General features: G+C 34.3%; 3 protein-coding genes across 4 annotated transcripts; 1 reads left to right on the top strand and 2 right to left on the bottom strand.

Annotated features, from left to right (window-relative positions):
- Positions 1–728: 728 nt before the first annotated feature.
- On the bottom strand, positions 729–10,212 carry LOC123711437 (general transcription factor IIH subunit 1). Its single transcript, XM_045664027.1, has 11 exons — positions 9,763–10,212; positions 9,293–9,494; positions 8,813–8,949; positions 8,302–8,503; positions 7,945–8,050; positions 7,208–7,333; positions 6,577–6,798; positions 4,558–4,656; positions 3,716–3,842; positions 2,597–2,787; positions 729–2,314 (listed from the first exon to the last, which is right to left on the bottom strand). Exons 1-11 carry the CDS (start codon positions 9,914–9,916, stop codon positions 2,192–2,194), a joined length of 1,689 nt encoding a protein of 562 aa, XP_045519983.1. The 5' UTR covers positions 9,917–10,212; the 3' UTR covers positions 729–2,191.
- Positions 10,213–12,823: 2,611 nt separating this feature from the next.
- LOC123708367 (transcription initiation factor TFIID subunit 3) lies at positions 12,824–17,349 on the top strand. Of its 2 annotated transcripts, XM_045659052.1 has the most exons (3): positions 12,824–13,030; positions 13,184–15,133; positions 15,221–17,349. In XM_045659052.1, exons 2-3 carry the CDS (start codon positions 13,204–13,206, stop codon positions 16,660–16,662), a joined length of 3,372 nt encoding a protein of 1,123 aa, XP_045515008.1. In that variant the 5' UTR covers positions 12,824–13,030; positions 13,184–13,203; the 3' UTR covers positions 16,663–17,349. The 2 variants fall into 2 exon arrangements, with proteins under 2 accessions (XP_045515008.1, XP_045515002.1); XM_045659046.1 differs by having other exon boundaries at positions 13,184–17,349.
- Positions 17,350–17,566: 217 nt separating this feature from the next.
- Positions 17,567–20,504, bottom strand: LOC123715404 (AFG3-like protein 2). The gene is made up of 2 exons (XM_045670432.1): positions 18,845–20,504; positions 17,567–18,503 (listed from the first exon to the last, which is right to left on the bottom strand). Exons 1-2 carry the CDS (start codon positions 20,289–20,291, stop codon positions 17,638–17,640), a joined length of 2,313 nt encoding a protein of 770 aa, XP_045526388.1. The 5' UTR covers positions 20,292–20,504; the 3' UTR covers positions 17,567–17,637.
- Positions 20,505–20,575: the final 71 nt, after the last annotated feature.

Raw genomic sequence — 20,575 nt, 5'->3', positions numbered from 1 at the left:
TTGGTATTGTTATACATATATGGTTCATTTCGTTTTTTTTATGTAATAGGAGGCAAACGGTCAGGAGGCTCACCTGATGTTAAGTGATACCGCCACCCATAGACACTGTCGTTGCCAGAAGGCTCGCAAATGCGTTGCCGGCCTTTTAAGACTGGTACGCTGTTTTCTTGAAGGACCCTAAGTTCAATAGGTTAGGAAATACTTCAGTGGGCAGCTGGTTCCACATAGGGGTGGTGCGCGGCAAACACTGTCTTAAGAAACGCTCAGTTGTGGAACGTCGAGGTGATATGGATGGTATTCTGTATTCTGCCTTGATGGTCCGGTGATGAAACTCAGCTGCAGGTATTAGTCCGAATAGCTAAAGTAGTTGTCCAAGGTCCAAAACGGAAGACGACAGTGTTAGATGTAAGTATAATTAAGTACAGTATTAACTACATATGGATAGTTATGCTGCACTGTGAAAGGAGTATGGATTCTCAGTGCTCTCTTAAGACGGAAGTAGACGCTTGGCTTCTCATAAGCAAAGGATCATAGTTGCAGCCAGACTTCTAGATTACTGACACTAATAAAAGGTTGTCGATACTATCAAGCCGGCCGCTGAGTTCTGAAAACTCTTTTATTCGGCCTTCAATATATTATCTGTTGTGATGTTACATTTCTTTGTATCATTTTTTTATTTAATATGTGCGTGATAAAAAGGGACATAGAAAAAAACTTCTTGATTCTGTACAAAAAATTTATTTATACATTTCCAGTCTCACTAAAACGAAATTTAGAGAATCTGTTACAATAAAATCATCACTTTAGGTTTCTGTATCCTATGTAGGTTTTAATATTATAAATGCATTGCACGCCATCTATGACTCAGTTACCTAAACATGTTAAGTTGAATTTAGCATTTTTCAATGGCTAAGGGTTATATAATATATATTTATCGGTAATCTATAAGTGTAGATTAAGATTTTTTTAGTATATTAATACCCAATACGTTTTTGAGAAATAGGAGTCGTATTTAACAGTAAGTCTCGACTTTGAACTCTCACTTATATGGTAAGCAAAATAAACTATGAATTCTTGAAAAATAAATATTTACACACGATTTAGTTAGGTCGTATTTAAGACTTTTTAGCAGTTCTAACTGTTATATATCTATTCACATACATTTTGTTACATATACATTTCAAAACATTGATACAATTACAGTTTAAGAATTTTGCAAGATATTTCTTTAGGTAAACGTGGTTATTTATTACGCACTGTTAGTATAACGAGATTGGGATTCTTGTTATTTTTAGAACAGGTATTACGTAAAAAATCCTTAAAATATTCAATTAAATAAAAATATCGCTAATATTGTTGATAAAACCCATAAAACGCTTTTAAAGGACGTTAAACTTAATTTAGTATAGCCAATGGTAACAATTAATTTTGACTTCCGCTTATATCTAAGAGTTATTGTCGAATTATTTACAAATTTAATGTTTTACAAATATTAAAATATTCGAAAAAGCTAGTGAATTAATTCTTGTCTATGACGTAGGAACACAAATGCTAGAAAAAATAATGTTAAAAAGTAGCAATAAATATAAATATGTACTAAGAGGTATAAGACATAGAATTCGCAATGTCACGCATCATGTCAATTTTCAGATCAGCTGACATAAGCGTTAACTTATATGTCAAATGAATTCGTGATACTGAAATGTTGATAAGACTAAAAACCCGTTTCGGATTTTACTTCAACACAGTTTAAAACAAAAACCGTTAGATTCTCCGTCTAAACTCATACAATGAAAGAAAAGAGAAATGGAAAGGTTTGTCTTTTGTAACGAATTAACTGAAACTGCAAGAATTCTTACATAATTAGAAAAAAATCCATCTGTGAGAAACCGCTAGTATTTAATAAATATTTCAGAAAGATTATGTAGTTGCATTATTTATTAGAAAATCTTAACTGACACGGGTAAGAATTCGCGTTTTTTAACAAAATTTCATTAGTTAATTTTTATTTACTTTTCAAAGATTTGGTATAAGTAATTTTAAATACACGTTTTTACCTGTGTGCAATGTTTCAAAAGCTGCAAATTTATTTCGAAACAAAAATTTTCATAGAGAAAATCTTTATTGAATCAGTATTTATTTTTGATACAATAGCGACCACCCTGTATTAGAATTTAATTTTGTGCATGTACTATCTAAGTTTCGCTTGTCTCTGCTGCCAAAGGGCGTATTTGGAACAGGCAGCGTCTATCATTTGGTTCATATGTCGCGTTAAAGATGTCGCTAGTGGCGTAAGGTCACGAAGCATTTTTTCCTGCAAATAACAACATAATTATAAAGTACAAATACAAATATACTATTATTATAAAAATATAGCTTCAAATTAGTGCTGTTTCTATAAAGCAAAGTAACGAGTCCGTAATACACTTCATACTTTCGACAGGGCTGAGAATGGACGTTCAATCATATAGACCAACTGCTGACTAACTTTAATATTACCCACCCCTTAACTTACATACAATACAGTGTGCAAATGCTTAAAAACTTTTAGTTTTTGTTGCATTTTAATATTCTGTTTCATGTTTTATTCACTCACCTCAAATGGCCGCAATTTGACGTTTCTAAAGCGTAGTAGCGCTTCATAGAATTTTTCGGCCTTCGCCGCATGATCCTCTGTATCTGTGCCGGCGCCGGGTTGTGGGAAACATCGCCAGAGTTCCCGGAGTAACTCCCCGCCCGAGTAGTATATACGGTGTAACTCTAATTTAATGTCCGATGGTATTAACTCTGAAATGGGACAAGTTGGAATTTCATAATATACTTTGCAGTTTGTTTATTTAAATATTTTTCTATTACATTGTAATCTCTAAAAACGGGATTGAAAATATAGTTTCAAATATGCAATCTCAAGAACAAAACATATATAGACAGTGGAAAAGGACACATGAATCACTATAATTTTTAAATTGTGTTTGGGATACCTCCTGTTTCCATTCGGTTTATACATTTCAAACGAAACAATAATATATATATCGTAGTAAAGTAGTTAAATCAGAGAGTTAATTGAATCTCTAGACAGTTAATTACTCGATATTCAATCAAGTCGCTTAAGTTCCGTCAGGCAAGTCTAGGCAACAAGACCTAACTAGAGACTAACCTAACTAACTGTAAAGACTAACCTAAACATTTACAATAAAGGAAAACACGGAATATCCAAGCTCTCAGTTCTTCACGATCACACAGAAATAACAATAACAAATGAAATAATCATGGCGGAGTCTTGTTTTGCATTGTTAATCAACACGCTGGCTTTCAGTCAGACAGATAGTTAAACGTTTTAACGATAATTAACTGTCTGATTTAACGAATTCACTGCGAAATATAGATATTTATCAGTAAATAAATTCAAAGCTTTCGTCAAACGTAAATTAATCAGTAAAGCTTTTTATAAACTTGACGAATCTTCAGTTCAAACAATTTGTTTGACTCAAAATTTAGCGAATAAAATGAGCATCGGAAAGTTTCTTGCCAGTTCTTCTTTCCTGCTCTACGCCCTTGACTTGCGAACTGGTAGTAAATATAATAGTAAAGAATTTAACTTCTTTTCTGACGTATATAAGTGTACTTGTTTATCTATATGAATAAAGTTATTATGACTTTGACTATTTACCAAATTAAACCAAAAACGGATATAAAAAATTTAAACAATACTAACGAGCCATAGATGCAGCGTGGTGTTGTCTCATAAGTGCGCCTCCGGGACTGAGTTCTCCCAAAGCCCCTACTGCCGCCGCAGCACTTACACGAAACGGACGCAGGCATTGCTGACCGTTTGACCACGCCTAGTATTAAATAAAATACTTGATAAAGTGGCTGTTACACTATACTGTTAGTAGTAGGCGTAGATTATTCAAATTTATTTGATGAGTCGACTCAAGTTCGGCAGCCATACTCCAAAATATCTCCCCATTGTAATCTACGAAGGTTATCTATGAAGGACAATTGGAAGTTAAGAAACTAAATTTAACGGTAAGTCTGATTCCCATAGATTATTTATATACACTTCGTTACACTACAATATAAAAAATTTAAATATAATTAAATCAAAAGGAGGGCAACTTATCGCTTACGAGCGATCTCTTCCAGGCAACCACTGTGAGTAAAGAAAAAATAAAAATGATAAGATAGGCAAGTAGTGCAAAAATATATGTATTCTAAAACGTCAATCAATCTTTAATGTACTTAACAGCTGTCAAACTATTTTTTCTGTATGAAGTTTGACATACCACAGAGCACAAGACGACAATCGTGAGTGAATCTTCTTTTAAGATATGGAAGAGTCCGTATTACGTGCCAATAGACACGCAATGGAAATTTGACAATATTAATAACGAAACACTGTAATTAATTATAATAAAATATTTTTCGCTTCATCTGATTGGTCATTTTTCTATCCAATAGACACGCTAAATAATCCTTCGTAGCGTTTTACGTTTTTTAGAACTCTAGAAGCTAGATATAATTTTTTTATAATTTCATATTTAATAAATAGATTACCTGACATATAGACGACAACGCTGACAGTGGCGGTGGGTTATTGCTACTTGAAGTAGATTGTGTTACTTGTGAAGATGGACCTAATAAATACCGTTCGACCTATAAACAAATAATATAACGTAAAAAACAATATATTTTTAAGAGGACAAAATTGTATAAGATGTGCCAAAGTTTTCTATATATTATTGACATTAATTTATCAAGTTTCAACATAATGGGGAACAAAACGCAAAGCTAATTACAGATGTCGCCACCAGCGAGATGTCCTTGTCACGGCCATATTGTTTTGTTTACCGTTCGCATTGAGTTCTCTTTTTGCTTTTTGGTGACGAAAATGGACTCCTTTATGACGGTGCCGCAGCTAAAGGTGAGTTAAAAAAACGGAAAGCTTCTGCAGCTGGTAAAAAAGCTGATTTGATTCAAAGGTCAGTAGATAAAATTAAACTTTGAATATTTTTGGTTATATTGTTGTTTGTATCTTTTTATCTTATTTTTTTTAACTACGATTTTTTGTTGTATAGGTTGGAAGCCTATGACCGGAATGCCAATTTTGGCGCTAAAGAAGTCGAGGAAGACGAAGCCTACAATGCTCCAGCAGCTGAATATTTCTGTGACATAAACGGAAAGACGCCTCTACCTCCGATCACAAACCAACTTATTCAAGCATTTGTGGAAAGGTAAACATGGAACTACAGGAATTTTTCTTTGATCCACTATAATTATGAATATTCGGATAGCGTAAGTGGCACTGAACTTTCCAAAAACACCTAAATTATGTGCTATTGTTTCAGATTTCAAGCACAGTTGAAAGGCAGACAAATGTATGAAGAACGTTTTCTGCTAACCGCTCGTGCTGCAGCTGATGGTGATTTCACCTTTATCCAAGGCCAGTGCAAAGCACAGATGAAGAAAATATTTTATGTAGTTGACGTTAAACTAAACCCCGATGGTTCCATTGAGCAAAGCCACTGCGAATGTGATGCTGGGAGCGGAATAGAGGCCCATTCCAAACATATGTTGGTGCTACTACATGGAGTTGAAAACATGGTCCGTACAAAACCATGCTATTACTAAGACCCAGGAAGGTCTATTTTGACTCCCCCAAGCAAGCACAAGAGCTGCCATGCAGAAGGACACGGAGTGTTAACTACTTGCCGCTTAAAGAAGAGGACATGATGGAAAACTACAATGACCACATAAAAACATGGCAGTTTCCTATGGTAACACAACCATGCCCATTCTACAGACGATCAGGCCAGCTAATACATATGCTGTTGAAAATGACCATCAGTATACACAGAAAAGTTTAAAGGATGAACTCCTTACAGACTTACTGTTAATGAACCCGTCTCCGGAGAAAATACTTGACATTGAAAGAAGTACCAGACAACAGCAACAATCTACAGAATGGCAAACCCATGGTAAAATGATCTGAACATAACTTGGACCATTTAGAAGCCGTCCAATTTTTCCGTTTTAGGGCCCTTTCCCACAACTTTCTTCGTTTAGTATCTTTCGGGAATGCATGAGTTCCTTTATTTTTGCAACCAAAGGCAGCACATAACGTCATTTTAGACAAAGTTTAGAAGAAACGCTAACGTAAACAAAAAAATGTATGGAGTTTGACAGCTTTGACAGATCATTTAGGCCCACTCGACTTTACGCCCTCTGTCGGGATAAAAAGTCAGTATTCTTCCCCATAGTGAACACGTCAACTGTAACGATAGTTGTGTATCGTAATACAAATATATAAGATTTTATAATAATAACAATGGCCATTATAGGTCTTGATAACATATATCTTTGAAAAAATGAAGGCAAAAAGTCTACTGACTAAGAAGCGTCATTGTTTATTGGGTCAAACCATTTTTCCTATATGAAGACATATTTGACATTGCTCAACGAGATTGTAACTCGAGATATGACATGAGCCTAAGCCTAAATAGACTGTCTATTCGAATGTTTGTGAAAAGATCTGTCTATAGTCAACTAAGTATGATATGTAAAGTTAGAATGTACCTTAGACAATTTCAACTCCGGCGCACGATTAGTATCGTTCTCATCGTCCAAGTCTTCATATTTAATTTTTTCTAATATTCTCCTTTTTTTGTCCACGGGTTCACTCTCATCCATTGATCGCTTGTCTATTCCATTTGCCTCTTTAACGCCGTTTTCAGCTTTGTTATTATTTGTTGATTTATTGTTACTACTGCTTGAATTTTTGTGACTAGCTTTAAGCACCTGTCAAAATAAATTAATATAATTAGAACAACGAGTATCTTTTACGACATACAACGCACAGAAATAATCTAAAAATAAATAAATAGTACATGCCAATGTCTTCAAGCATTTGAATCAGTAAAATCCTTTGATGACTCAAGAAAGTAGAAAAAAAGAAAATATTTTGTTAAAATATATTTATAATCGAATAACAGATATCAAACCTCTCAGTCAAAGATCTCAGTTTTATTTATTCAGATCAATTGGTCATTGAGTTTGAATCTTGTGGAAACATATTTTGTCTATAAAATAACTAAAAATCATGTTGTTCCACTGAGTTACAGAGAGATTTTCAGTTTATTATTATAAAACAGCAAGCTTAAGTTCATAATAATAAACTGAACATCTATGCTTACATAATTCTGATTACCATAATTGAGTGTTGGTTAAACCGTTTTATCATGCTGCGATGAATGGAATTACTGTCCTTTTCTTTTTCTGTGTATTCCTCATCAGGTAAAAGGGGAACTGGTTCTGTAAAGTGTGGTAAATCAACCTGAAAACAAATAATAGGAAACATTTTTCAAGTATTACTTATAAAAATCATTATACCATAATTTACTTACAAGTAACATTTAATATAAGCGACCTATCAAAACCAAATTTTGTTGTGATCTACATTTTAATTTAAATACTAAACAAATCAAATATTACATCTAACATTGCGTTGCTTTTGCCGTTTCTAACATTGTATGTGTCACGTTACATCATACGATCAAATTGGGTAAATTCACCATACGTAGGATGATATGATTTTGTGATCTTTACACAAAGGATAGTTACTATTTACAATAACCTATAATAACAAATATACATAACATATATGTAATAAATAGTATTAAGTTTACTTTGTTATTTGCAAGAAATAAATAGGCTTTTTTTATTTTTTATAATAACAAATGAGTAGATAGACTTTATGTTGCACTAATAAAATTGAAGTTAGAAAGCACTTATAAAGTTGTGAAATATTTTATGTACACTTTTTAAATTCCATATACAGATTATATTAACTCCTGTAGTTTGCGATCCAAATTAACACAGAACATTGTTTAAGTGAGAATTATTAAATTTATGATATACTTAGAAACAAAGTGAACTACCACTCACTGTGAGATCTAAGGTGGTATGTTTCATTGCGGACGCGATCGCCTGATCATCCATTTTGGCACACTCTCCAAACAGATCTTTACTAGATGATGATGCTATACGATCCCTGAAAATATAAAAAAAAAACCATGCTTAAAGGAAAGTAAGTTTCGTTATTAATTGCAACAACACAAAAAGTGGTTGTTTGTTGTAGTAGAGATATGTTGTGAAATTTTATGAATGCACCCTCAGTTGGGCACTAGGGCACATTTTCATCCAATCTAATCTACACATAGTCAAATATTTTTCTTTTGATTAATCGACAGATAAAAAAATTAAAACATGTGCTCCATTATTAAAAGGTCTTAAATTACTTACCTATGAAAATAATGTGATTGAAAAAACTTAGTCCAAAACTCTGCCTCAGTCATTTTATTAGGAACATAATCTACATGTTTCTTTCTCACAGCCGGGTATGTTTTAAATATTGCATCTATGATATCTTGTGTGAGATTGTATTTAAGACCATTACAGCCATCTGTTTGTGGCTGAATATCTGCTAGAAATGCTCCAGATACACCTATAAAAGTATAAATTTATTTGCTATATATCATTTGAAACAATTATCGTTTTTGTTTCAGCTCATTACTAAGAGCTTTATAATTTTATACATATAAATGGTAGTCTTGACTCCTGACTTCTACGAAGTCAAATAAGTAATGTAATCAAATAGTATCCTCCAGATTGTTTGACATGCACATCTTCTAGACTTAGTCGCTTTGGTTTTAGGTAGGGTGTGTTATATGTGTTTCAAGCTTATATACTTTTGTGAGAGATATAAGACTAGGGGCCCCAACCGCTGTTGTTAATGCATGCAAACATAACATACCAGCTTCTTGCTTCAAATTAGTAGATTCTGTATAATGTTTTAATGTTGGGGTATTCCAGTATTCTTCACTATTAATAACTTTTGATATAACTAAGTCTTCATATAAATGCTTCAAAATAGGATGTAATGATAATAACCTGAAATAAAAAAGTTTAGGTAACAGATAAATTTAATGATTAAATGCTTTGCAGTCAAACTAATTGAATTGCTAAAACAGTCTTTTTAATCAAGTTGGAACAAATTTTGAAATTTATAATTAAGGAATTTATTTGGATTTCATAAGTTTACAGGGTTACATTTATAAAAATGGTATTAATACAATTATAAAATTAATGTTGGACCAAATTTATATTAATAAAATGTAAAATATGTTATTCTTTTTTTATTTGTTTTTATTTACACATATTCATTCATTCATATTCATTAAAAATTTAAACATAAATAATATATTATTTTATTTTATTTTTTTGTATAAAATACCTAGATTTCATTTCTAATTCTCCATCTATTTGTCTCTTAAATTTAGGAAGAAGATTCTGTAACAACATCTTAACTCGATCCCTGTCTTTAGCCTGTGCTTCTGCTCCAGCAGAGTTAACGAAATGAAAAGTTGAACAAGTGCCATCATGCAATACCACTTGTAATTGCACCTTTGGTTTCCCAGCGGGAGATATTTTTTGAGCTGTAATACACACAGTATATATTATCATACATTACTTAAAAAAAACTGGTAAGTATCAACTGCTTCCTTTTTGTTATAATTCTAGTATACACAAATGACAATTGAATAAGTCTATTATGAGGACTTTAAGGCTTAATAAATCTATACTCGCATTTGTTTAGTACTACCATTACACATGATTACATTAAGTAAGGATTGACTATTGGGTTCTTAACAATACAACTTTTCTAGCTACCTATTTGTAACATATTAATGATTTATTTCTTACTTTTAATATCAGCATATTTATGAGATACAGCAACGGTGTCTCGATTCTCAAGCATCCAGGCTAGTCTTTGATTCATTACATACAGTGTCCCATCGCCCTTTTTATAACGCACATGGTTAACACTAAGCAACACATCTTCTGACGAAGTAGTCATTCTTTAGCGTAAAAACAAAATGCACGGTGTAAAATTGAGGCGTCTTAGCGAGATAAACATTAATTTCTCAATTGTGTCCTTGGCACAGACACTGAAATATTTCAATTTGATTTAAAACTGTTACCACTATGAAACTATTATTACATTGACTTGTGTGCTTTTTCAGTCCATAAGTTTGTATGAAACTTATTATTCGCTTTTTACTTTTCTTTATTATTTATTCTCTCCGCGAAGTTGCGATTTCAGTTCATTTCATTTCATTGCAATACCACCAATCTGCAATCTGCATCCTCTAAATCTTGATAGTTTGCCGTTTGTTAATAGATAGTGACAATTGACAATTTTAATCTCTGTTTTCTATAGTCTGTGTTGATAAACATATATATACGTTATTCTCTTCAAGAACAAGAATTTACATAGAAACCGCACTAAAACAGCAACAAACGTATCCGTTCTAAATGCGTGAAAAGTAGACCTAAAACAATGTTGTCAAATTTTACTTTACATCGCTAGGCGCTGATTAGGCAGTAGTTTTCATGAGGCAAGTGTCGTCTTTTGTTGATATCTTTAGGCAATCATTAATTTTTTTCTCGTATTGTTGCTTAGTGTTTTTTTTACTATAATTAAACTGTACATTTAAAACACAAAAAATATCCCGCAAGATGGTGGTGTAAGGGGTTAGGCTGGGCCACATTAACTACGGATTGGGAGAAAAAGAAGGTAAGAGAGCTCAGAAATGGCAATACCTGTGTAATATTAGATTTTTTTCAAATACTGATACGTTATATCCTTATGTCAGAGTTGCCCTTAATGAGAGATTTTTATTAAATCGAAAACAAAATATCTTCCCCCTTAAAGCGCCCTAAGTTTCTGATCAGTTTTTACCTATAGACTATAGGCAAAAAGACCAACAGTAGATTGATATTGGAGTGTCACGATGCACTGGAAGCAATAACCCTGACAAACAGAGTTACCCTGCAGTGGATCAAGGGACACAGTGGATCACTTGGCAACGATGCTGCCGATGACCTTGCGAGGAGAGGTTCGGAGATGTGGCCTGTTGGTCCGTATCCGCTCCTTCCCTTATCCTTCTCGCAGGTGCGAGCCTAGGTATGGCAAAGATCCACAGAACTCCAACATCAACGTTGGTCACAAGGTGCGGGGTGCAGACAGTCCAAAATAGCTCTGCCAAATTACCAAACAACTTCTAAACTTGAATAGAATCAATCTAAAAACAATGATAGGGACAATTACGGGCCATTGTCTCCTTAATAAACATCTTTATGTCCTAGACGTGACAGACAGCCCCCTGTGCAGAGGCTGTTTCAGCGCAGAGGAATCAGTCACCCACGTAGTCCTGGAATGCGAGGCTGTGACTAAACAACGTGCAGAAATCCTCGGAACAGTGAGGTCGCTCTGTGAAGCCTGCAAAGTGCCCAGGAGGCTTCTGTGCTTTTGGAAGGCTGGCTTAGTTAGCCAGGACTTTACGCACAATGGACCTATTGAGCGTGTGGGTGCGGAAGCTGAGTCCGCACATACATACCTTTAGACTATTATTCCACATATCACCGTTTACGAGCGTCCATTTAATTTGAGTTGTAAAGAAATTGGACATCCGAGCAAATTTTCGGAACAAATTTTTAAGTATACTGATTTAATACCCAAGTCCGAATTGGAAGGTAACCTGAAGCAAAGAGTATTATGGATACGTATTCCTCATCCCTCCAATTAACGTGATATCAAATTTATAGCGTTTAGAGAACAAGGCCGTCCTAAGATAGACGCACCAGCAGTAAATCAGTTATATTGTAATGTAACGAAGTGTTAATAAATAATAATAATAAGAAATAAATAAAATTAATCTATATATGGACGGAAGTAGAGTAAACGAATTGGTCGGTGCCTGTGTTTTCTTATGGAAAAATGGTGCCGAATTTGAGAGTCATAACTTCAAACTACTTACATACTATTCCGTATATCAAGCTGAACTAGTAGCTATTCTTAAAGCAACTCATACGATCCTTTGTTATCCACAAGCAACCTACGTCGTATATAGTTACTCCCGATGTGCACTCAAAGCTATTGCGGGAAGTTCTTTCAATCCCCTTGTAGTTGAAATCCGTAAGAACATAAAGCGCGGTTAATTAACAACAAAAATATTTTTTTTTGTGTTAAAGCGCAAATTACGAAGGCCACAGCCGAAGGTACCTACCTACCACAAACTTATGAAACTGATCAAAATTTATTGGAGCATATCATGGGCTAGTGTATACTTATTACTATGTTTTAGATTAAAAGCGTACTAATATTATTTATTTAGTGTTTCCTTATTGCAGTAACATGAATAATAGAAACTGACCGATGGAAAGGACCATATGGATGGATAATTATTGGTTCTTAATAATTATATTTTAGTTTCGGGATTTCCCTTCCAAATAAAAAAGACCGCAGTTAACAAGAAATGACTAACTTTTCAAAATTTTACGAAAGAATATCTTTAATATTCATGTTAAATCTTATATTATATGTAAATAATTTATCTTGAATATTACAGTAATTATATATTATTTATTTTATGCGAATAATAACACTTTATGATGTATCCAATTAACGTTGTCATTGTCACTTAACTGACTTTAACAAATGCATATGAATGACACAATTAATTCAATGGGTTCAAAAGGCAAACAATTGGGTTTACCTAATGGTAAGTGGTAATTTGATAAATGAGTACCACCCCCAAGGAAGAAAGCACATTATGAGTTTTATTCATACACACATAAGTTATAATATATTGAATGTATTACGACGATTTTAAAATAAACAATTACTATTAGGAACGCTTCCTTAATAGACCGCCATTTTATTTATTGTTGACTTGCAACACTGAACATTGACAACCCAAAATGCAATCATGGCGCACGGGGTACTGTGTTTGTAGAATGCTGAGAAGTTTTTACGTAAACACTTCGTTTATTTGCATTTTAATTGGTAAATAATTTTGTATAAATGGTCTTTATTTAACGAGGAATCTACAGAAGCATACATATGTGTTCTATGTTTGAAGTTTTCGCCTCTTCGCAATATCGTCTCTATACCACTAGACACTTGCAGGTATGAAAATGATGAGAATTGCTGTTTTAGCTATCTTTATTTATGTATAGAAACCATGTTCTTTGCTTGTCTGTGACTTTTAAGTAACATTCTAAACAAACAAGAATACGACTTAGTTAAAGTTCTTAATGTTGATATTTTCAATTGTTCCAGATAACTTTGTTGGTGTCATAATGTCAGAGGCATACGCTCGTGAAGTACTTCGAAGGAATGTTGCGCAAATATGTCAAACCATAGGATGGAATGGAATAAATTCAACCCCACTGGATATTTTAGTTCACGTATTAGAAAAATATATATGTGCATTGGGAACACAAGCTAACAAACATGCTGAGCAATTTAATAGGACTGAACCAACCTTAGACGATTTAGGATTAGTTTTTCGTGATCTTCATGTACAGTTGCCAGAGTTGGCAGAATATACACGCTGTGTCCCACCTGTTCCACCTCCTGTCCGAACAGAAAGGTTTCCAAAACCTAAAGAATCTAACCTGAACTTTCTCAAGCCTGGTAGCCATGAAGTTGTTACTAGGCCAATGCATGTCCATGAACATTTGCCACCAATGTACCCTGAAAAAGAGCGAGACACTCCAGCTGTTGCTGGTACTGTTGAGATTTGTCAAAATGGTTTTGATGGTGTTGAAAATACTTCATGCACAAGTCCTGAAATATCAGTTACAGACAGTCCAGAAAAATCTAAGGATATTTTCAAGAGACCTAATGATCCTGTGTCATTACCCAATAGTAAACGACCAAGGTTACGGCTAGATGAGGAGGAAAGAACAAGAGAAATAAGCAGTGTGATGATGACTATGTCTGGCTTTTTATCACCAGCCCGTGAAGGAAAACTTCCAGAAGCACGTCCTCCAACAATCATTTCTGAAAAACACCATGATAGACATAAAGTTAATTCTCACCATACTAATACTGCAAAAGTACCGTCAGCAGAAAAATCAGATAAGAAGACAAAGAAAAGTAAGTTATTAAATGGGAAAGTTATGAAAAGTAAAAGAAAAGATAAAAGTCATAAAGGAGAAAGTAGTAAATCTAGAGATAATAGTAAATTAGATAGGTATCCACCTGGATATCCTCCTCAACGAAGTAAAGATATTCATCCGGCCCATCATAATCATGTGACAATGCCAGCGCCGAAGATGTTACCACCGCCTCTAAAACCCTTACCGCTTCCACAATCAGTACCATCTTCACTAGCTATTACTGAATCCTTGAGACCAGTTATTAAACAAGAACCAATTGATTTTCCTTCACCTCAACCTGTTTTAAAAAGCTTTACACCACCTGAGGATGCAATACCCGTACCAAGAAAAATCCCCATTTCCAAATCCCCACTTGTCTCAAATCCACTCTCTGTAAATAAACAACCTGCATCTTCTTTTATACCAGATAGAGAAATTAAAAAGGAAGTGGTGGATGAAGAAGAAAAATTGGCATCCCAGCCAGATAGATCAAAGATTAATATATTTAAAAGAATATCGAACAAATCTAAAGAAGATAAAAATATTACTGAAGTTGTAACTGAAAGATTACATTCTGATCCTATAATCTCAAGATTGCAGAATTCCACTAATGATGAACTTAGGTTAAAACCTCATGAAAACATTGTTAATAATAACAATAGCAGTCCAGTAGATTTAGCAAAAGAATTTGACATAAGAGCCCATGAAGTTATAGATATTGATGATGATTCTTTGGATAACAATTTAGCAATGCCCCCAACAAGGATGTTGCCGTTTGAGCCAAAGCCTGCTATATCAATAAATAAATCTTTGCAAGCTGCTCTTCCTAAACTTTTGACTGAAACACCAAAAGTAAAAAAAGAAAAGAAACACAAAGATAAGAAAGACAAGGCTGCCAAGTTAGAAGCTAAATTAAAGAAACAACAACAACTAGCATTTGAAATGGTGCACACAGCAGATAAAAAAAATATGAAACTACTAAATGACAAACCATCAAAACTCGGTCGACCAAAGAAAGAGTCTAAAGTGTCTCAATTACCACCTGGATTTCCCTTTTTTCCAACTATGGCCCCTGGTCGAGGTATGATGCCTGGTCCAGGGCTAATACCAAATGCCGGTCTACTAGGTAATGATTTTTTAACTGGTTTAGCTAATAATCCAGCTTTGCGAGGCCTGCATTCACAAAATTTAATGAACAATCCATTTGCGCTAGGTGGAGGGCCCGGATTGATACCAGGGCCAAGCTTTCTACCAGGGTTGCCTAATCACCTTATACCAAATATGGGCAATTTTCCACATACATCAAGATCATCTTCAAGTAAGATTCCTACAATGTTTAGACGGCCAAGTTTAGAAGTTATAGCTGTAGACAATGATGAAGATAGAATGATGCATAAGTCACCTGGAATGGGCCATGAAAAAGATCGACATGACAAGCACAAATCATCAACCATTCCAAATATTTTACAAAAACAAAAAGCAAAGTCAAATAAAGAACACAAATCTAATGTCTATAAAATGCCACCAGTGCAACCTGATATAACAATAGAATTAAATCCTCCAAAGTCTGAACCAGTTAGACAAGAGCCGCCTAAAGAACTACCAGTCCCACAGCCAGTCAGGCTACCAACACCAGAACCTTCTGTAAGTATAAAGAATTCTGAGCCTGCACAAGATATTGAACCAATTCCCCCAAAACCAGAAGATGTAGCTGTCATTTCTAAGGAAGAAGGTGAAAGTTCAGAAAAGAGAAAGGATAAATCTCATAAAAAGGAAAAAAGAGATAAAGATGGTGTTAAAATTAAGAAGAAAAAAGATAAAAAGGATAAAAGTAAAGAAAAATCTGAAAAGAAAAAAGATAAAGAAGAGAGACAAGAGATCAAGGATAGGATTAAAAAAGAAAAGAAGGAGAAAAAGAAAGAAAAGTTAGCTACTAATGATGGTCTAGTACCAAAATTAACGCTAAAGTTGGGATCTTCAAATTCAAACTCTCCTATGCCTCCAAGTTCTCCTGATACTTTTAAGTTAAACATTAAACCTATAAAAAGAGAAGATGATTCTCCTATAAAAGACGAATCAGTATCGCGTGAACATAGTAGATCACCAGAACTTGCACAGATCTCAGCACTGGTCACACGGCCACCAAAACAGAAAAATTCTAAAAACAATCATGTTGGAGAACCAGAAGCTCAAGCATCATCTTCTCCTCCGGTTTCACCTCAACGAAAGAATCGACCCCCATCAAGTCATTCGAAGTACAAGAGAATATTATTTAAGCCTTTGTCTAAAAAGGGGCATGTGGAAAATTTTGATGATGAAACAGGTTCAGTTACAGAAGAAGCATCACAACCAGCTCTAGATAAACCCAGTGGACCCTTGCCTACTCCATATTATGTAGATGAACATGGAAACAAAGTTTGGGTTTGCCCAGCGTGCGGCAGGCCCGATAATGGTTCGCCTATGATAGGGTGCGATGGTTGTGATGGCTGGTACCACTGGATATGCGTCGGGATTACAGAAGAGCCCGGCGCAACGGAGGACTGGTTTTGTAAATCTTGTCTTGCTAAGCGAACAGCAATGTTACTAGCAGGGGTAACGTCGGGGAAGAAAAGAGGTAGGAAACCAAAAGGGGAAAAAGTCAGAGACTGTCATTGATAGAGTTGTTACTGAGATTAGTTTTAATTTTTTCGTTTTATAGACGCGCGAATGGATTGCGATTGTTAATGGATTATTGTTGAATGATATCATGAAGATACGTTTTTGTCATTTATAATGTTAATAATATCATAGGCTAGGTCTTAAGAATAGATACTAATTAAATATTGACATAAAATGTTGAACATGAATAAAGAAAATAGTGTAGGTACTTGTAATAATTACCATAATTTTTGTTAAATTTCTTTTAATTCTTCGCTCGTTTAGATCAAGTATAAGAGTGCGGGCGTGTTGTACACATACGCAGATAACATAGAATATTAAATATAAGATTCTTTTTATATTGTACAAAAGCTGAATTTACTTAAGAAATTGGTGATGTATAAAGTAATGTAGTGAATATTTAAATGAACAGAAAGAAGGCTGAATGCATTTCGGTCAATATTTGAATATTTTCATATTATAATTTTAATATAACCCTGTTTTTTTTGTTAATGTTGTTCCTTTGGATCTATGTACAGGGCTAGCACAATATCGCTACCCTCTCACTCTATAGAACACTTCGGTGTTATGTATAGTTCACTAAAGATGGCGTGACGGTGCTTGTCCTTAATTCATTGTATGTGGAGGAGAGGTTAAATGTAAAAATTTTAATTTCAGCCAGTGGCCAATTAAATATATTGGTACTCCAAATTGTTGTAAATTATTTTCATCTCTTGAAACAGGAAAAAAACATTGGGGTAATTACAGCAATTTATTTTTTTAACAAGCGTGATACATAAATTCTAGCTATAAAAAATGTTTTTATGATCAATAACTGAATACTGTCTTGCCACACATTAAGTGTATCTCAGTAACTAATAACAATTATTAAAAAACCTACAATGTGGTAAACAAAAATCCCTTAAGTCTTATAGGTAAATGTATTTATTACACATAAACTGACTAAAAATGCAACAAGCATCTACATTAATGTTAATTTTTACTTGTGGAGGGACCTGGGGGTATACTTTCTGGAGGTGGGATAGTAGGCTGTTTTTCTTTATTCCAATCCTTGAGGCCTTCTGGTAAAGTAGTGTCTTCATCTAATGAACCTGTGCCGGCTACAAATTCTTCATAAGTACTCTTTTCAGGGAAAGGTCTAGGACCCAACAATTCAATCATATCATCTCTACTAAGGATCTCCTGTTTCAGCAAACGTTCAGCAACTTTTTCAATATTACCTTTATGCTGGACCAACAATTCTTTTGTGTGTTTGTGGGCAGAATTAATTAACACCCTTACTTCAGAGTCAATCAGTTCAGCAGTTTTTTCTGAATAAGGTTTATCAATAACCATTTCACCAGGTTGTGGCATTTCAAATGAAATATTGCCCACTTTTGTATTCATTCCATAATGTACAATTTGTGCATATGCACTCTGAGTTATTTTTTTTAAATCATCTTGAGCACCAGTTGTTATTCTGCCAAAGAATATTTCTTCGCTTACTCTTCCTCCAAGTGTCATGCACATTCTATCAAATAACTGTTCTTTACTGTATAAGTACTGTTCTTTAGGCAAATATTGGGCATATCCAAGACCTTTCCCTCTGGGTATTATGGACACTTTTAATAAGGGATCTGCATGCTCTAAAAACCAACCAGCTACAGCATGACCAGCTTCATGATATGCTACAATTTTTCGTTCTTCAGGTTGCAGGACATTTGATTTTTTTTCCATACCAGCAACAACTCTTTCAATGGCCTGTTCAAAGTTTTTCATACTAATGTCAGTAGACAGTTCCCTGGCAGCAATCAGTGCAGCTTCATTACAAACATTTGCAATATCAGCACCAGTGAAACCTAAAATATTATGAAAGAATATTAATTTAATAGATAAAGTTCTTACCTTACATTATTTTAGTGGACAAATTTCTAAATTAATATTCTCTAACTGATCTAACAACATGTTTAGTATCTTCAACAACAGCTAATAATAATAATATTATTAGCTGTTATTGAAGATACTAACTGCCTGCCTTTCATTTAGGTCAACTTAGGTAGACACATAAACTTAGATTTACATTGACATATTACAATAAGTAAATTAGTAATTCAGTTCAAGTAGTAAATGTTTTGTTAGGCTAGATTAAGGGAAGCTTATAATTTCAAGTATTTTACATAATAAAAATTGTAATAAATACCTGGTGTTAAAGCAGCCATTTTTCTGGCTAAATTTTGTTTATTAAGAGTTGTTTTTAATGGAGTTAAATGCACTTTAAAAATAGAGGCTCTACCCTTTATATCTGGTGCTGGGACAAAGATTTGCCTATCAAATCTGCCAGGTCTTAAAAGGGCTTTGTCAAGGATATCAACTCTGTTAGTGGCAGCCAGCACAACTACATTAGTAGTTGTATTGAATCCATCCATCTCAACTAAAAGCTGATTTAAGGTATTTTCTTGCTCAGAATGGCCTCCAAAACTACGGCCACCACGCTTTCTACCTACAGCATCAATTTCATCAATAAAAAGAATGCATGGAGCATGCTTACGAGCCATTGAAAACATATCTCTAACTCTGGAAGGTCCAACACCTACAAACATTTCCAAAAATTCTGAACCAGAAACCGTTAAAAATGGAACATTTGCTTCTCCAGCAGTAGCTTTAGCAAGTAATGTCTTTCCTGTTCCAGGAGGGCCAGTAAGTAAAGCTCCCTTAGGAATTTTGGCCCCTAAGTCAATGTATTGCTGTGGATTCTTTAGAAAGTTCACAAACTCCATTATTTCAATTTTAGCTTCCTCACAGCCAGCTACATCTTGAAACTTTACACCAATGTCAGATGGATTTATTAATTTTGCAGTAGATTCCATTACACCTCCAAAAAGTCCTCCACCCTTACGACCACCTCTTCCCATCATGTCCGCTGATCTTCTCATCATATAAATTAAAAATCCAATTATTAATAATGTCGGCAGCATTCCTGTTAAGCTTGATGCCTCAACTTCAGTTCTGTATATGACTGGTAGGAAATTTTGTGGTTCTACATTCATTTCTCCTTGAGCATTCTCCAAGTTCCTCTCAAAAGAATCAACACTGCCAATTGCAAACCATATTACTTTCCCCTCAAAAGTACCTGGTTGTAATCTTACTCTTACCCACTTTTTATTAATAACTTCTAGTTTTTCAACTATGCCTTTCTTTAAATATGAATTTACGAAATCACGCCAACTAATTTCTCGGTATTTTAGTTCAAAATATGCAATTGAGGCAATTAAAGTGACTACACCCAAAGCACCGAACATAATCCATTTTTCACGATCTTGTCCTTCGTAACCACCACGTCCAGTTCCCCTACCGCCAGGAGTGTTGAACATATTGATATTCCATTTATCTTGAGGTGAACTCGCCTTTGGAGGTGGCGGTGAAGATTTAGATGGCGCAGGCGAATCATCTTTTTCAGGTTTCTTTTGCTGTTTCTTACTAGTTCCTGGCTGAAAATACTTTTCAAATCCTTTGGGTGGTTTCTGGCAAAATTCGTACCACTGGTTTAGAACAGAATCTAAAGCCGGAACACCAAGTGGTTGTAGTTTGTGCCCCTTGAAGTGAAGCTTCGAAAGTTGAGATTGTGTAAGCCTAAGACCTTTCCACATACTGTTATGGTTAAATTTAAATTTTCAGTAATTAAATGTTTTTCGTTATGATTATTATGTCACATTTATTCGACAAGATCCCACACAATCTTATGATCCAATAAAAACATGGTTAAAAAATCTGTCAAAATTTCAATGTCTTATGTCATATACATCTTGGAATAAGGAAACACCGATCACGCAATGTTGTGAAACAAGTACATAGCTGTTGCCTGTTGTAATCATATTAATAATATTCTACTTTAGTATTTTTAGCCGTGAAACATGATTTTCATTCTTAAATA

This window comes from Pieris brassicae, chromosome 1, assembly GCF_905147105.1.
Source record: "Pieris brassicae chromosome 1, ilPieBrab1.1, whole genome shotgun sequence".
Taxonomy (NCBI): domain Eukaryota; kingdom Metazoa; phylum Arthropoda; class Insecta; order Lepidoptera; family Pieridae; genus Pieris; species Pieris brassicae.
This window is presented reverse-complemented; position numbering and strand designations above follow the sequence as displayed.

Bases quoted from the DNA above. Each gene is read 5' to 3' on its own strand.
- LOC123711437 (XM_045664027.1), bottom strand. From the start codon at position 9,916: ATGACTACTTCGTCAGAAGATGTGTTGCTTAGTGTTAACCATGTGCGT. The intron at 9,495-9,762 runs GTAAGAAATAAA...TGTGTATTACAG, and splicing joins TAAATATGCTGATATTAAAA to CTCAAAAAATATCTCCCGCT. The intron at 8,950-9,292 runs GTATTTTATACA...TTTTTATTTCAG, and splicing joins GAATTAGAAATGAAATCTAG to GTTATTATCATTACATCCTA.
- LOC123708367 (XM_045659046.1), top strand. From the start codon at position 13,204: ATGTCAGAGGCATACGCTCGTGAAGTACTTCGAAGGAATGTTGCGCAA.
- LOC123715404 (XM_045670432.1), bottom strand. From the start codon at position 20,291: ATGTGGAAAGGTCTTAGGCTTACACAATCTCAACTTTCGAAGCTTCAC. The intron at 18,504-18,844 runs GTATTTATTACA...ATAATATTTTAG, and splicing joins AATGGCTGCTTTAACACCAG to GTTTCACTGGTGCTGATATT.